At 44.4% G+C, this 18,272-nt stretch overlaps 1 protein-coding gene across 3 annotated transcripts; it reads right to left on the bottom strand.

Moving 5' to 3' along the window:
- Positions 1-699: 699 nt before the first annotated feature.
- Positions 700-17,481, bottom strand: GFI1 (growth factor independent 1 transcriptional repressor). 3 transcript variants are annotated; one of them, XM_029618779.1, is made up of 7 exons: positions 17,343-17,481; positions 13,819-13,958; positions 13,200-13,364; positions 11,159-11,529; positions 9,034-9,171; positions 5,373-5,538; positions 700-1,445 (listed from the first exon to the last, which is right to left on the bottom strand). In XM_029618779.1, exons 2-7 carry the CDS (start codon positions 13,916-13,918, stop codon positions 1,267-1,269), a joined length of 1,119 nt encoding a protein of 372 aa, XP_029474639.1. In that variant the 5' UTR covers positions 13,919-13,958; positions 17,343-17,481; the 3' UTR covers positions 700-1,266. The 3 variants fall into 3 exon arrangements, with proteins under 3 accessions (XP_029474639.1, XP_029474640.1, XP_029474641.1); XM_029618780.1 differs by having other exon boundaries at positions 17,263-17,343; XM_029618781.1 differs by lacking the exon at positions 13,200-13,364.
- Between the last annotated feature and the right edge of the window lie 791 nt (positions 17,482-18,272).

Below are 18,272 nucleotides of genomic sequence, written 5' to 3'. Positions count from 1 at the left end.
CAGAGTGCTGCGGGTGCTATAATGTCTCTGTACACACATGTGTAGATATAGCTATAAGCCATATTCCCTTTCTTTGGAATGTGAGGTCTTAGGTTTTAAGGATTCTGTGGTGAGCATTTCTCAAAATGAAGTCTTTGGTGATCTCTTGCAAGAGCGTCCTGGTTCAAGTGTGCTTCAAAGCTGCAGGAAGGCTTATTCCTCTGTCCAAAGAGGATCTGATGACAACGGCTGATAATGTCTTAAGATCACCAGTGCCAGCTCGAAGGCAAATGGTGCCCTGGGTGAAAATGGTTAATGGCAATACTCCCACAGCTGATTCCCACCTCCCAGTCCTTGGCATGGATTTGTGGAGGCCGATGTACTCATCCGCCCTTCTCTACACAGTGAGCCAGGTCCCTCCTTCCCCAGCATCCACTCCCCTTATCCCCATCCCAGAATCTACCCCTGCCTCTTATCCCCCTCCCCCAGTATCCTATCCCCTACCTCATACTCCCCCAACATCCTCTCTCCTGTCTCTTGCCCCCTCCCCTAGCATCTTCCCTCTCCTGCTTCCCCCAGTATCCTGTCTCCCCCTGTCTCTTAATCCCTCCCATCCCATGTCTTCTTCTCTACATCTTAACCCCTTCCCAAGTATTTGTCTTCTGCCTTTCCCTTCCAGCATCTCCTTCTTGCCTTCCCCCCCCTTCCCACCCCACTGCTACTACCCCCATCTGCCTCTTCCTCCTGTTTCCATTCCAGGAAAAAATTATCTGTACAGCGGCAGAGCTGCTGCCACCATTCCTGCCAAACTGTACCAGCCCTGCGGGCATGTTCAGAACCAATGGGCTGGCATTTCCTCTATGCCCATCTCATGAAGGGCAACATCGTGAACTGCCAAGTCTGCAAATTTTGAACATGCTGGCAGGGCCCAAGCCGATGGGAAACAGCAGTGGTGGCGTGGGCTTCCCAGTCTCCTAGCAGGGCTGCATGTGAGTCTGCACAGCTTGAGATGGGCCATGCTCAAGAAACCCCGCTCAGCCTCACATGCATGCACCACAGGGAACAGCGTTGCTGGTGACCCCAGGTTAGCAGAGACAGGAAGAAAGAGAAGACATCCTTTGAATGGGGCTGGGTAGATTTCCCCCCCAGATTCCTTTCTTTTTTTCATTAACGTGACAGTGATTAATCACCAGAAGGTCAGCAGGAGCTGGGACAGTCCAGGGCCGTTGCAGGTGCTCATGTTTTCCTGTTTATGTGCAGACAGGAAAGGGGAAACGGCTTCCTTACTCACTTGAGTCCGTGCTGTGTTTCCCGATGTCTTCTCAGGTCCACCTTTCTCTGGAAGCCCTTCCCGCACAGATCGCAGCCGAAGGGCTTGAAGCCAGTGTGTTTGCGGCTGTGCGTGATCAGGTTGGAGCTCTGGCTGAAGGCCTTGCCACATACCTGGCACTTGTGTGGCTTCTCGCCTGGAAGAAGAGCAAAGTGAAGGAGTGAGGATGGAAATAAAGGAAGGAAGAAAACTGAGAAAATAAGAAAGGAAAATGAAGGACTTAAAACGAGGAACAGAGTAAATTCCTCAGTTAAATATGTAAACATAAAAGTCAAACCAGAAAGAATGCTCTAATGGTCTGGAATCTAAAATAGATAACTGCAATTCCACACAAATGTTGCAAAACCACAAATTCAATCAATTTTTCAGGGAAAGCTGAAAATGGTTAAAAAAAAAAATCTCCAACGGCTTAATCAAATCTCGTGATATTGCACATAGATGCACCCAAATGAATGATGACATGAATCTCTTGCAGAAAACTGTGTCTTCATACAACGATTGCAAATCAGATAAAAAAACCATGAAGTATTAAGTAAGTCACTGATCCAACTAAATTGGAACCTGTCAAATATGAAACAAAATGTACTAAACAGTGAAAGTAAAAAATAAACAGGCAGTAAAAAAAGAAAAGAAAAGTGAAAATATAATATTGCTAATCTAAGAGGATCCTTGTGTTGTTTTAATCATGATTATGTAAGTTTACAATGTAAATCGCCTAGAGCCTCGGCAAGTAGGCAATTAATAAGCACAAATTACTAAATCATATGTTGAATATACAGTCTGTATCAAAGTAATAGGGACATACAGACAAGTTTACATTTTTTAATTATAATTTGAGAAAGTTCATCAAATAAAAAGGTTCCATCATGATTCACAAACAGGGTAAAAATACCCCATCAACAGGAAGAATCCGGGAGAGTTTGAGTTCTGTAGAGGAATGCGGAGGCTTGAATCGGATATACCCCAGTTTAGTTGGGTCAATAATATCATGGTTTATAGGTCTGCCCTTCTTTCACGACATTTATGTAATAACCCATTTCTCCTCAAGCCACTCATATCCTCCTCATTTTGGGTATACTTATGTCAAATCTCAGGTCAGTTGATTAAGCCATTAAAGATGTATCTGGAGCTGTTTTCATCCTTAATTGGAAAATTGATTGAAATTATATTTTTTGAACAGTCTGGTCAAGAAAGTTAAGTCCCAAACAGGCAACAGACAATCAGGAAAATTAAAAACTGTACCTTAAAACTAGCAGAAGAAATAAAAATTAAATGTTCTATTTCAGTTGTCTGAGGGGTGAGGCAAATGCTTTATTTGAGGGGGGGGGATTCCCTTATTAACTTCCCCTAGACCCCATAGAGAGGACAACCTGATTCTATTAAATGTTCAGCTAAGATTCTTCTCAAATGTTAAATTCTGTTCCCACATGTTGCTCTTGCAATCTATTGATCAAATGTTTCATTTTATAGAGCTGAACTGCCAACATTTTTAATAAAACCTTTAGCTCATTTGAAATATATTGAGTACAAGACTTTGTCCCTCTCTTGATTTACAAAAAAAAAAAAGAACCTTTTATATTGTGAATCTATGAAGAGACTTATTGGTATGAACAGCAAACACCCCCCCCCCCCCCCATCCATTTAATTAATTAATAACTTAATTAAATAATCTTTTTTTGAACTTCAGTTGACACTGCGTTTGTTAGTACTGTTAGCGTCTCTTATGAATGAAACCAGATCTGCCCTTCTCTTTCCATTACACCTGGAATGCTCTGATTGAGAAGCTATAGACGGGCACGGGTAACACAACATTATCTGAATGCTGGGCACGGAGCTGTAAATATTTAGACTGAGAGCTGAAGCCTGGGTCCATACACCCTCTGTTTAATCTGTACACTGCTTTGTCAACGTGCTGCGTTTCATGCTACAACAGATTGAGAATATGCTCTTCTTTCTAGGTCTCAGCTGTCATTGCAAGAGGCCCTGTAAATCAAGATCATGCTATTACAATATTCCACAACTCATCTCACAGAAAAGCCCTTCTGAACACACACACAGGACAGGTTGCATTAAAGCAACACTGATTGCATTGCCAGGATTCAGTTATTAAACAGATGCTGGTCATGAATTCAAGCACGAATATCCCTTCACTCCACAGGTATTGTTCAGAGCCCAGTTTTTAATGCAGTGTGTGCTGTGGTGATGATGAAGTTACAGTCACTGCACAAATATGAACTTAAAGGCAAGTCACACGCAAATAGAGTGTGCACCAGAGAAAGATAGGCTCAAAAAAACGTAATCTGTTTTCAGATTTGATTTGATAAGTAAATTTCAGGGAGAAGAGGACAAGCTTGTTCAATTTGAAATGAGTCTCTTTTAATAAAGGAACAGAAAAGAGTTTTTACGGAACCTATTAAACAGTGCTAAATATTGCAAACAATTGTGTGCTCATCGAAAAAGCTTAGATCATATTTTAAAAAGGGAATTTTTATCCAGTTGATTAAGAATTAGTTAGTTCGGGGTAGCGTGTCTAAATTTTTCTATTGCATATACTTTGAGGACGTTATCATAAAGGGGAGATGATATGTGCCCACTGCTTTGAAGTCATATCTGGTACAATGACTAACTAGAATATCTTCTCATCTATTTAAAACAAAACATGCTCAATTAATTTGATTTAATTTATTATTTTTAAAAGTATATATTTTGCAACCTATTTTAGCTATTTGAGCTATTAAACCAAATGAATACAATAAATATGTATTGAAAATATTAAAAATATAAATAAAATATAAAAATGTTTTTAAATGTTTTTAAATGAAATCAACAAAAATGTAGTTTGTTACTGAGTCTTTACTTTCACATAGAAAAGAGACCTTCAACCACCTTTAACATTTGCCTCTTCCTGCTGATATTATATTTGGGCAAAAAATTGTAATATTTTATTACCAGCAGATATTTTGATTTGAGATAATTTCAAATTTACCTCCATTTGAATACTAAAACAAAGCATCACATAATATGCCTGCAGCTGGGATATAAAAAAAAAAAGGTTTTGCATGAGATATTTTTATGCTAATCTTCTTTAGAGATCAGGATAATGTGAGGGCGTGAAACCAGTGCCTTAGCATGCACTAAATTCCTGGTCATCTGTTTGTGACTAGGATCTCTATTCTCTTAGGGCTTGATCCAGGATGTACTCATTGGCTGTCCAGTTTGATCATTTCTGTTCCGTCAAATGAAGGCCATTTTCCAGCCACGAGCAATCTTTGACATAAGCCTCTGCCCATCAATTTGTCTGAAGTAAAAGCTCCTGTCCAGCAAAGGCCCTCTCTCATTTTGCACTAACAGAGGAACTGGTCACAGCCTCCCACCCCATCCCGCTTCCCTTACCCTGTAATGCTGACCAGTCCAGAGGGTTCCACCACACTCTGGTTTGGAATTTCTCAATCAAACCCAGGGAAGACGCAGCGTTCCCTCAGGCAAAGGCACATATAGGATTCTGCAGAGCCCCACAATTTTGAAGTCCAACATTGTTTCTTGTTAAAAATGTTTAAACAAAGAGATTATAGCAGATTTGAATGAAGATAAAAAGGTGGAAAGCGTGCTGAAACCCAGCAAGCAATTTTGGTAGAAGACTGAGGTAAAATGTTTGGCTTTCGTTACAAGGTCCTGCTGTAAGTTTCTCTCAAGACGAGTGTCTGCGGACGGGTTTGCTTTGCGCAGCCAGGCCCGGATTTAGGCACAGGTAACATAGGCAATTGCCTTTGGCGCCAGTTGTTTTTTTTAAAGCGCCAAATACCCTAGAACCAAAGAGGAGTGCAACTGTGCTAAGGAGGTGCCTTCTCCAGTCATCCTCTTGAAAGGGGGCGCTGCTACGGCACTCTGGGACTCTGGAAGGGGACGGAGCTGGAGGGACTTCATCCACCCTCTGATCTCCATGCCCTCCCCCACCCCCTCCCATTCCTAAACCCCTGCGCAGCCGTAAACCATGGCAGGCATGAGCCTTGTTCACAGGCATCGTCTCCCGCGCTCAGATTTCCTTCCAGCGCTCTCCTCTCACCTGTGTGGATGAAGGTGTGCTTCTTCATGTCAGACTTCTGGTGGAACCTTTTCCCGCAGTACTGGCACGGGTAGGGCCTCGTGTCCGAGTGGATAAGCAGGTGGGTGGACAGGGTGGAAGACCGCTTGAAACTCTTCCCGCAGATCTTACAGTCGAAACTCCTCTCCTGCAGAAGGCAGACAGGGAACACTCAGCTCACGCCCCTCAGCTAAGCGACGCGTCAGGCCGTTGAGGATCTCAGATTTAGCAATGCAAATTTAAAGAGCTCCCCACCTATGGCTTCTGAACTAAAGCCTTGCATTAAAATGTCACAAATGTATATCACATGTTGTTATTTCTGTCAAATAGGTATGCATTGCTGTTTATAATTAAAACAAATGTATATCACATTCAATGAAAAGCTTGAATTCTAGAAAAATTCAGTAAGACTGATATGTTAATAATGAGATATTTATATTGAATTTTCACAAATCCTGTCTTACCCTATTATGGTAATTTGTTAATAAATACAATTAAAGGGGCATTTATACACACTTAGCACACATGTCCAACACTCACATGACAGAAAAAAAGGATAGAGTGTTTGTTTTTATTCAAGTGAGGTTCTTTCCATGGAAGAAATTCTGGCAAGCTTTGTTGAACAGTGTTGTACTTAATGGATTTTACAATGCTAGGATTAACATCCATTACTCCTGCACAAGAGCCACAGGAGACCTTGAATGTCTACAGAGCAGCCACCCCCTCAGCTTAACAACTGCTCCCTTGCCTCCCTTCAGCAGAAGGCATTGCTTCATAAGAACTAAGATGGGTCAGACTGGGTCAGACCAAAGATCCATTAAGCCCAGATTCCTGGTTCCAAACATAAGTACCTGGCAGAATCACAAGGGGTAGATTCCAAGCTGCTTATCCCAAGGATAAGAAGTAGATTTCTGCAGCTCCACCTTAATAATGGTTTATGGATTTTTCCTCCAGGAACTTGTCCAAACCTTTTTTAAATGCAGCTACACTAACAGCTTTCACCATATCCTCTGGCAACAAATTCCAGAGCTTAATTATGCGTTGAGTAAAAAAATATTTCTCTTATTTGTTTTAAATATACAACTTAGTAACTTCATTGTGTATCTCCTAGTCTTTTTTTACTTTTTGAAAGAATAAACAACTGATTAACATTTATTCTTTCCACGCCACACATCCTATCTCCCCTCGGCTGTCTCTTCTCCAAGCTGAAGAGTCCTAACCTCTTTAGCCTTCCCTTTATAATTTTGGTTGCCCTTCTCTGCACCTTTTCTAATTCTGCTATATCTTTTTTGAGATGTGGTGAACAGAACTGCACAAGGTACTCAAAATGAAGTCCCATCATGAAGCGATACAGAGGCATTATGATATTCTCTGTTTTATTCTCCATTCCTTTCCTAATAATCCCTAGCATTCTATTTGCTTTCTTGGCTGCTGCTGTACACTGAGCAGAAGATTTCAATGTATTAACAACAATGAGGCCTAGATCCTTTTCTTGAATGGTGACTCCTCCTAATGTGGTGACTCCTCCTAATGCATTGTGTAGCTATAATTTAAGTTACTCACTTTGCACTTGTCTACATTAAATTTCACTTGCCATTTGCATTCCCAGACTCCCAAATTTGCAAAGTCCTCTTGCAAAATCTCACAATCCTCTTGTGTTTTAACAACTTTGTATACCTCATTTGTTCCCATTTCCAGGTCATTTATAAATATGTTAAAAATCAGTGTCCCAGAACAGATCCCTGGGGCACTCAACTATTCACTTTTCTCCATTGAGACAATGTACCATTTAGCCCTACTCTGCTTTCTATCTTTTAACCAGTTGGCAGTCCACAATAGGACACTGCCCCTATTCCATGACTTTTTAATTCCCTAAGTCTCTCAAGAGGGACCTTGTCAAATGCTTTCTGGAAATCCAGATACACTAATCAACTGGCTCACCCTTATCCACATGTATATTTGCATCCTTAAAAAATGTACCGGATTGGTGAGGCAAGACTTCCCTTGGCTAAATCCATGTTGGCTTTGTCTCATTAAACTATGCCTCTCTCTATGTTCAGTAATTGTGTTCTTTATGATAGTTTCTACCATTTTTCCTGGCACATACATCAGATTCACTGGTCCTCGGTTTCCTGGATCAACCCATGGATCCCTTTTTAAAAATTGATGTTACACTGGCAACCCTCCTATCGTCAGGTAGCATAAACAATTTTAATCGTAATTTACAAATTACCAATAGCAGGCCCACAATTTCATTTCTCAGTTCTTTCAGCACTCTGGGATGTATACCATCTGGTCCAGATGATTTGCTATACTTTAGTTTTTCAATTTGCCCTATTATATCTTCCAGGTACACTGAGATTTTTTTCAGTTCCTCTGAATCATCACCTTTGAATATCATTTCTGGCAGGGTAAATCTCTGTACACAAGAAATGCCCTATATAAACCCAAGCAACCAGGAAACACAATGTGAGCACCCAAAAGAACAATTCTCCCAGTCAATATATGAAAAAGAGAAAACTAGAAGCATGCTGAAATAAATGGACAAACACCATTAGTCTGTGTGAACAAGACCTACAATATCAATTTAACAATAAAGAAACTGATTTAAAAAAAAAGATTTGGTTACCTTCAATTTAGTGCATGTGTATGTAATTCAAAAAAACTCTAAAGTTATGTTGTTTTATTGTATATGCTTTCAATTTTATTTTATTCCTAAATATTCAACCTTTTGTTAATTTTATATGTTTTCTTATATATCGCATTCACTTTAATGCATGAACTGTAATTTATCTAATAAATGAAACTAACTTAAAAAATAAGAGTAGCACTATAAAAAAAATTGTTTTCATGGGCCTGGAAGTGAGAGAGGGCATCCCAGCCATCACACAATGACACCTAGTGGGCAGGCCCAGGATGCACTCTGCTGGGTTCCAGAAGGAGCTGTGGTCTGTGGCCTCTGGCCAATCATTGTCGCTGTGATGACAGGGCTAGAATCTCTTTTGGGAGGGGAGCAGGGGGAGCTGTGAATGAAAGCTTGTGGCTCTGTAGCTCAGTAGAGGCTGGTATTGATTGAACAAGAAGCCCAAAGGCAGAGGAGGAACGTGCCAGATGAAAAAAAAATAAAATAAAAGCTTTTTCTTTACAAGGAGTTTACAAATATTATTTTAACTTCTATACTTTCCCATTTTGTTGCATGAAAATTGGTTTAAAATGTAAATGAACAGTGATGTGCAATGTTGCATAAAACCCATCAGTCCTTTCAGCAGTTTAGAACAGCAGAGGGTCAGCGCCACTGAGGAACTGGGACTATCTAGGGCTCTTTGATTTCAATGAGACATTTTTAAAGCAAAATGACATTCATATGTGCCATAAACAAAGTACATCATGATTACCTGGTGGATAAAAGCAATATTCTCCCTGTTCACTTATGACAAGAGAGAGTGCCTGACTTTGCCAGTCCTCACTCATGAACACTACTGATGGGGTTAAATTGTTAGTAGGCCAAGACAAAAACTGACCAGAAGAAGGCCCTTAGACTTTCAACGTTTGATAGCTTTCTAAAGCTCAAGCTCAGGTTTTTGCACCATTTATGCAATAGATCCGCAGTATAAAACATGCAGCTGGCTCTGGTGTGACTCACCTGCGAGTGCACAGCTTTGTGCTGCTCCAGGCTTACTGCATGGCCAAAGGTTTTTCCGCACATTTCACAGGCAAAGGGTCGGGTACCGCTGTGGGACCTGCGCACATGAACCTCCAGTCCATGTGGTGTGGAGAAAACCTACCCAAAGAATACAACAAGGTAGCTGGTGAGCAAGAAAAGATAGGACTACTGCACACTCCCCTCCCTCACCCAACACCTGGACACTCCCCTCCCTCACTCCTCAACATCTACATACTCCCCTCTCTCACCCAACACCTGCACACTTTCTCCCTCATCCAACAACTGTATAATCGCTCACCCAACACCTGCACACTCCCCTCCCTCACCCAACACCTGCACACTTCTCTCCCTCACCCAACACCTACATATTTCCCTCCCTCACCCAACACCTGAACACTTCCTTCCCTCACTCAACATCTGCATACTCCCCTCCCTCATCCAACACCTGCATTCCCTCCCTCACCCAACACCTGCACACTTCCTTCCCTCACCCAACACCTACATATTTCCCTCCCTCACCCAACACCTACAAATTTCCCTCCCTCACCCAACACCTGCACACTTCCTTCCCTCACTCAACATCTACATACTCCCCTCCCTCACCCAACACCTGCACACTTCCTTCCCTCACTCAACACCTGCATACTCCCCTCCCTCATCCAACATCTACATTCCCTCCCTCACCCAACACCTGCACACTTCCTTCACTCACTCAATACCTGCACATTTCCCCCTCAACACCTGCATATTCCCTCCCTCACCCAACACCTACATACTTCCTTCCCTCACTCAACATCTACATACTCCCCTCCCTCACCCAATACCTGCACACTTCCTTCCCTCACCCAACACCTGCACATTTCCTCCCTCACCCAACACCTGCACACTTCCCCCTCAACACCTGCACACTTCCCTCCCTCACCCAACAACTGCACACTTCCCTCTCTCACCCAACTGTATATTCCCTCACCCAACACCTGCACACTTCCCTCCCTCACCCAACACCTATATATTCCCTCACCCAACACCTGCACACTTCCCTCCCTCACCCAACACCTGTATATTCCCTCACCCAACACCTGCACACTTCCTTCCCTCACTCAACACCTGTATATTCCCTCACCCAACACCTATATATTCCTTCACTCAACACCTGCATACTCCCCTCTCTCACCCAATATCTGCACACTTCTATCTCTCACCCAACACCTGTACACTTCCCTCCCTCACCCAACACCTGTATAATCCCTCACCCAACACCTGCACACTTCTCTCCCTCACCCAACACCTGTATAATCCCTCACCCAACACCTGTACACTTCCCTCCCTCACCCAACACCTGTACAATCCCTCACCCAACACCTGTACACTTCCTCCCTCACCCACCTGCACACTTCCCACCCTCACCCAACACCTGTACACTTACCTCCCTCAACCAACACCTGTATAATCCCTCACCCAACACCTGTACACTTACCTCCCTCACCCAGCACCTGTTTAATCCCTCACCCAACACCTGCACACTTTCCTCCCTCAACCAACACCTGTATAATCCCTCACCCAACACCTGCACACGTCCCTCCCTCAACCAACACCTACACACTTCCCTCCCTCAACCAACATCTGCATACTCCCCTCCCTCCCTCCCCCAGCTGCACACTCCCCTCCCTCCCCCAACACCTGCACACTCCCCTCCCTCCCCCAACACATTGCATACTTCCCTCCCTCAACCAACACCTGCACACTTCCCTCCCTCAACCAACATCTGCATACTCCCCTCCCTCCCTGAACACCTGCACACTCCCCTCCCTCCCTCCCCAAAACCTGCACACTCCCCTCCCTCACCCAACACATTGCATACTTCCCTCCCTCACCCAACACCTGCACAGTTTCCTCCCTCACCTGAACACTTCCCTCTCTCAACACTTGAAATATTCCCTCCCTCACCCGCTTACCCTGCATACTTCCCTCCCCCAACACCTACACCTCCTTCCCTCACCCAATGCCTACACACTTCACTCCCTTACCCCCCTCATCCAACACCTTGACATCCCTCCCTCACTCTTCCTTTCTGGGCCCCTGGACATGTCTGGGGTGCCCCTACCTTGCTGCACTTGATGCACTTGTAGTTGCCGCCGTTAAGGAGCAGGCGCCTGCACAGCGCGTCGGCCTCCACCTTGATGCTGTGGCCCTTGTTCTGCTGCTGAGACCCACTCTCGGGGTAGAGTCCTGGTGCCCCATACAGGCGACTGCTGCTGCCGGAGCCAAAGTCTGCGTAGAGTCCGAGGGCAGACCCCTGCTCGGGGCCACACAGGGTGGCGGGGTTGGGCCGGTGCTCGCCATAGAGTCCAAGAGGGGCCGCTGGCCTGTAACTCTGCACCAGGGTGCGCAGCTCTGAGCTCCACGCATAGGCTTTGTAAGGCAGCGAGAAGTGCGGGCTGTGCTCCGGGGACGGACACGGGGACTTCTCAGAACCTGAAATGCAGACCTGCATGGATTAAGGCACAGCCAGGGATGGAGCGGCCACAGTCACAGCCAGTGTTTGCCTCTGTGGTAAAGCTGTCTCGCCCATTCTCCAGAGTCTGAGTGCTGCGTTATTATTACCGCACTAGGACCTGGTTCATCCTAGTCTTTTCTCATAGACACAGAATGGGAAGAAAGTCTTAGTGAATCTGCACCTAAGAAAACTCACTTACATTAAGGAATGTATTCTTAGTTTTAAGAAAAGCGGGGATCTGAAAGGTTCAACACAGCAAGGAGGGAAGATCTGCTATGTTTGCAATGCCTGTTCACAACCTGCTGGGCCGTGCTATTCAAACTTGTTTTGCAGTGGACAGATTCTATTTTGCTGTAAAACAGGTCGATTAAAATTTAAATAAAAAAAAATAACTCTAGAATAGATGATATAATCAAACGTAGCGTCATCAATAGGTGGCAAGGTTTCCCCTCCAGCCGGTGCGCATATAACAACCTATAATTATATAGGACGCAGACCGTGCAGAAGCTGGAGGGGAAACCTTGCCATGCATTAACAACGTCACGGTTGATGACATCTCGTGCAAATGTTTTTCATTTTTTAATATATATTACAGCACGTGTACAATATGAACATGCAATTCAAATCAAAGCAACACCCTCTTTCCCCCCAGCACACACACGCAGAAAACAAAACTCGATATTAGATAGTGGACCCATGAAAATTAAAAACGCCAGTATGAATCAACTAATTATAGCAATGTATTCGTTACTGAACACCAAAACCAACTTCAAAACTAAATGCCCGTTTAGGATTAAGGGATATATAGCAATATCGGCAAAAAAAAAAAAAAAGAGTATTGTATGAACTTTGCCACAGACGTCGTAAGATTTGTATTTATGTTATTTTCATTTCTGTTTGCGTTAACGATAATATATGAAAGGTTTAAACGCGGCAAACACGAAGCTACTAGGATTCTTCTTTCAAATGTAGGTGATTTATTTCAGATATAGGTGATTTATTATTTTCTTACCAAAGTGAAAGTTTCCCATCATTAATAAAAACAAAATTTTGCAAATTCAGAATTACTGTAGTATCACTTTATAAAGCACTGCATTTATTTGGTAACAAAATATTCATATTTGGTAATAAAATAATAAATCATCTCCATCTGAAAGAAAAATCCTAATTGTTTAAACCTTTCTTACATTGTCTTTAACGCAAACAAAAATGAAAATAATATAAATACAAATATATATATATGCGCACACACACAAATGCATATTTGTACTCGATATATCAAGAACTAAAGCAAAATAAAACAGAGAATAACGTTCGAATTTGCAATTTATAAATCATTTTCCTTAACCCAATAAAATTCTGCCAACGAAAGACGTGAGATTGTTTTGGTTGAAATAAGTTTCTATTGAGAAGGAGGTTTTAAAAAAAGCAAACTGCAGCGTGGGAACTAAATTGATCCTGGCGATAAATGGCTTTTTTTCCTTTTTTTTTTTTGCCATTTGGGGAGCGTTCTGTTGCCAGGGCCAAAATAATGTGGCATCTGCCCTGCACAGCTCCTGCACCGCATCCTCTTTGCGCGTATTCTTATGTTGGGTGGCGCAAGCTGCCAGAGCGTTTCACACGAACGAAAGCCAGGCGGGCGCTGTACCTGGGGACACTGACGGCGAGGGGGGCCTCCAGCAATCCTCGTACTCGCCCGCTGCCCTGCCACAGCCGCTGCCCTCGGGGGACCCATCGGCCACCTCCCCCGGGTGGGAGTCGGGAGAAAAGCCATCCCGGCATCCGGACTCGGCCCCATCCAGCAGCTTAGTACCTGCAGGCAAACGAAAAGTCCGAGCGAGCAAACGAAAAACAATAAGGTGAAGCTTTACGTGCACAGATCCAAAAGCTAACCCTTGCTGACTTTTACTCTCGATTTTTTATTTTTACAGATTTACGTATTAAATGCATCAAATTGAATGTCACCTATTAAATCTGGCTGCCCCCTCAACTCATAACCCAGAAAACGCTTTGAAGTACTTCAGCTGTCAAAACCCCTCAACGACAACAATACTAATTACACAGCTAATGGAAAGCATCAGTACGAATTCGTTTCACATTAGTTGGAAAGAGATTTTTTTCCCCCTACTGGTTGATTCCGAAATAAAGAGACACGCGTTGGCGGTGAGATTTTTAGAACCAAGCCTGCCAAACTTGGCCCGCGCAAAAATACGCAGATCCTTCCTAACTGGCGCGCAAGTGCAATGGACGGGAAGCGTCCTCCCTACCTGCACAGATGTCCAGCCGCAGCTTGTAGTCCGCCTCCGGGGAGCGGGGCTGGTGGTAGCTGTGGGCTTTCTTACTCTTCACCAGGAAGGAGCGGGGCATGGTGCGGCCGCTGCCCCCGAGCTCCGGGCTGAGCTGTGATCTACGGGAAGAGGTGCGAAAGCCTTGGGTTAGGGCTGCAGGTCCCGGGGAGGGAGGCAAGGAGCGAGGAGCATGCGCAGTGCTCGCCCTCCATTCAGCAGGTGGCACGCGGACAGGTGGCCTCAGAGCCCTCTCCTCGCTGCCGCATCTCCCCACCCCCCAGACTGGGAAGGGCTGCTCTCGTTATTTCAGCCCCGGTTACTCAAACTCCGGTTTCTCAACCCCCCGCACTCTCTTTCATCAGAAGGATGAGCCCAGCAGTCTGTGGAGCAAGACAGAAGCCGTTCGCCCAGGGCCTGCCTGCTTCTTCTGGGGCTTGCTGCACGGTTCAGGGTTAACAACACTGGATCTAGATCTTACATCCAGGAACGAAACCTTCAGTACCGAGTCCCAACCACTGCAGGTTCATATTTTAGGAAGTGACAGAATGAAAAAGCAAACGCACTCAGTGATTCCACCTCTCCTGAGCCGGGGTGCAAACTGTGCAGTGAGAAACAGGGCAAGGCCAGGTATTATGATTTTAATGCTTGCAAGCACTAGGGGTCTGGATGCTGGTGCCGAATCCCAGAGGAAGCAGGAGGCTCCCGCTTGTAGCCTGTCCCTGCTGGAAGGGAGAGCAGAGCAGAGGAGAGACGAGCAGAGCAGAGGAGAGCAGCCGCCTGCTGACTGCACTCACCCGAGCCCTGCCTCAGGGGGGACTTTCTCAAGCATCTGGGTAGATAAAACCCTTTCTGCCGAAAGTGACCCCAGTCTAGGGATCCCGGGGCTCTACGTGTACCAATCTCCGAGGGGGAGGCACCCCTGGGTGCAGATCTTACCTATCACCTCCCCCCACCCTTGCTGATGATATATAGCAATTAACTAATCTCGTAGATTAGCCCATGTCACGTGTATGCATTACTGCTGCTTCTTTGGAAATACATCCAATATATGCTTCACGGGTTTTATTGACAGCTTAGTGAATCTGCCGGGATAAATATTCTGGGGTCACTTTCGGCAGAAAGGGTTTTATTTACACAGCTCCTTGAGAAAGTCCCCACTGACGCAGGGATTGTGTGAACTGATTAGGATGAATGAGGGCAGCGTTAAAACAGCTTAAAGTCACCTTTTTTTTTTTTTATTGATTCCTTCTCATACTCACACACACACACACTAACACACGTATTATTTAAAATATTTAATAAATGTTCGGGAAAAGAATTGTACCGATATTTTGTAATATTACTTATCCTTATAAATATCTCCTTATTAGGATATTTTTGTCTGTCAATTTATTTTCCACTGTCTGCAGCTGAACACCACAAAAAATTACATTTTGAATTGAAAGGGGGTTATATTCGGCTTTTTTAAATTTTTGCATTTATTTTTAATATACAGTGCTTTCAATTTGGCAACCCCGTGACTTTAACTGCAGGTTGTATTAAGTAGGCTTGTGCTTAATAATAATTCCTCTTCCCACCCATTTGTGACAGGCCCCTGCGCCTTTGGGGCGGATGTCTGGATCCTTCCCCGCCGCAGGGACTGCCCCTGACGAGGCCTTCTCTGTACAGAAAACTCGCAGCTGCAGCTGCAGCTCGCACCTTAGCTTTTCGCAACATCTTCACGGAAACCCAGGGCTCTCAGACACGTGCTGCCATTGTTCCAGGATCTAAGAGCGAATGAACGGGGCAGGCGATTCTTGTTATTGGACTAGCACTAGATGTTCACAAATGGATTAAGTTAGTGCAAGGTAAAAAGGTTTCACCCACACATGCTTTGCGGACTTTTATTTCTACCTATCCAAGGGCAGACACTGCTTCCTTAAGAATATAACTAATGTCTCACACTGGCGTTCAAAGCTGTGGTGCAAGACATTGGACAGTCCTGCTTGAGTTAGTCCTCGAAATCAGATACAAATCTACGGTATGGGAACAGTCACTGCCGGCGAACATAAAAAAAAACCCCTCTCTCCCTCTATATTCAGTTTAGATGAGAGAGTTCTCCCTTTATTGCACCTGCTGCTGATTCATCCTTGAAAAGCAGCGCCCTTAACTGTGAGAGAAAAAAAATAAGCAAAGACATCCAAATGCTCTGATAAAGTTTGACAAATTTCTCCATCTCTCACGCACCTCATTCTGTCCTCAACTGATTCTTTCAGCAACGCCTCCCACAAAAGATTGCAGTTGCTTATTGAATACCAAGCCTGGATTTTGTTGTGGGTTTTTTTTTTAAGCATTATAGATATTTTTGCAAGAAGGAAACGTTTTCAAATTTGCCATCACACGTTTGCTGAACGGGCAGGGGTAGGTTTGAGTTACCTGCGACGGAATAATTTGGGTTCTGTTACATCCATTGGAGCAGATTAAGTTTCCCCACTGTTTCCAGGTCTATTATTTACTATTGAGGAGGAGGATTCAGGACACCAGCATTGGCATTCTGAAGCTGATTTCGGTTATGAGCCAGGCTGCTGCTGAGTAATTTTTGTCATCATTTCAACTGGCTCTGCATTTAAATCTGCGCTCCCTCCAACCTAAATCAAGGCCAGTTTCTGAGATCATAATCTCTCCAAAGTAAAGTCACCAACTGGGAGCCAATGTCCACAAAACGGGAAAAAGCCCGAGTGAAATGTGGGAAAATGTGGTCCAGAGCACACCTGGCCTTATATATGACCCAAAGAAAAGAAGCATATGGCAGAGCTGCCAAGGAGTTTAACACAACACCAAAAAGATTGCCAAGCAGCCGCTGCATCCTGCAAAAAAAAAAGAAAAAAAGAAAAAAAAGCGCGCATTCTTCGGTACTGCTGCTTGCGTCATAGAAGCCATGCGCGACTTTTCAAGCGCGGTATTTTTAGAAGTGGCGTAAGTGGAAGTGACATACTTTTCAGGCTTTTGAGTTGGTAAAAGGGTTGACGTTTAGTTTTTCGATTACACGGATAATCAAGTATTTTAAGTAGGTTAATCGATCCTGAGAACAGAACCTTTTTTTTTTTTTAAATCACGTTGTATTATTTCAAAACGAACTCCTAGAAATAACCCGGAATACTGTCTCTGTGTCAGAGTTAAGGCAACATATTCAGCTTTCCTCAGGATTGCGGTCCTATTTGGGGTCTCTTTGCTAAACCCAGTACAGCTACACTCTCTCTCTCACACACACACGACCCTGGAAAACTCAGGTCTCCATGCATCTAAGGAGCCACCCGCCTCGTGTGATTTTTGCTTCACCAGACTAACCCGACTGTCTCTCTGAATATCTGAACCACTCTCAAACACACCCACTTTGTACAAACGAGCCCGCCATGTAAAATCTGCAGCAACCGTACTACTTACAAAAGAGCGTTGTGCTCGCAGTCTTGCCAGGTAGGGGAGGGGGCAGGAGATTCTCCCAAGGAAACAAGGAGCCTGCTTACCAGTCACACGGGCCCGGAAAGGAGGGTCGCAGAGGTGACTTTGCGCGCACCATAGTCTCCGTGCAGCAGGACACATGTAAATGCTCTTTGACTTTAAGAGGTGATATTTTAGCTTTTTAAACTTCCTTCAGAGCTCAGCCCCCAAACCACACAATCCACTTCCTGCGCGTTAGGAGCGGCAGTTTAGTAATAAAAGTGACTTCTCGGAGCCCCGGCTAGACCGCCCGCCCCCCCCCCCCCCAATTCTCCTGCCTTCAGCCGTCCACTGTTGGTCCTGGCGACAACAGATGCAGCTCTGCAGCAGAAATGGCTCTCATTTCTCATCAGGCTAAAGGTAACACAAAACCGAACTATTCTTGGATCCTCTTTAACTTCCGTCCCGAGAAGAAGCCACAGATTCACACCACAGACTGACTCCAAAGCCTGTGACGAGCTATGCGCTCCCCCCTACAGTCCTGCGCCCGGTGACAGGAATGACTGCTCTGCCTGCGCGCACGGCAGGCGTCCGCATCAAGTGCACTGTAGAGCAAGGTACAAGTTCAACCTTTTCCAAGATCTAGAAATAGCTTGTTGTGGAAAAAAAAAAACAACCAACTGTTGGCATGCATCCGCCCCAGCAGGCTGAAAATACCGTGAAACCCAAGCGGCGAGGATTTGCTCATTTCCCCTGGAGGTGAGGTAGTAGTTATGTTTGCCAGAGGTGGGCGAGAGACGTCGAAGGCTGCAGCCAGACAGGAGGAGAGGAGCAACCCAAGGAAGAAACCGAAAAGCTGGCTCCCCTCCTTGCATTGCTCTGGCTCACTTTGATAAAATGAAGGAGACATCTGAAAGGCACATTTTAAACTCCCTACTGTAAAAGTAACATTTAAAAAAAACCAAAAACAAAAAAATCTAAGAGGCCCAGGTACAAAAATATTTTCAATGAAGCTA

This window comes from Rhinatrema bivittatum, chromosome 10, assembly GCF_901001135.1.
Source record: "Rhinatrema bivittatum chromosome 10, aRhiBiv1.1, whole genome shotgun sequence".
Classification (NCBI taxonomy): Eukaryota; Metazoa; Chordata; class Amphibia; order Gymnophiona; family Rhinatrematidae; genus Rhinatrema; species Rhinatrema bivittatum.
This window is presented reverse-complemented; position numbering and strand designations above follow the sequence as displayed.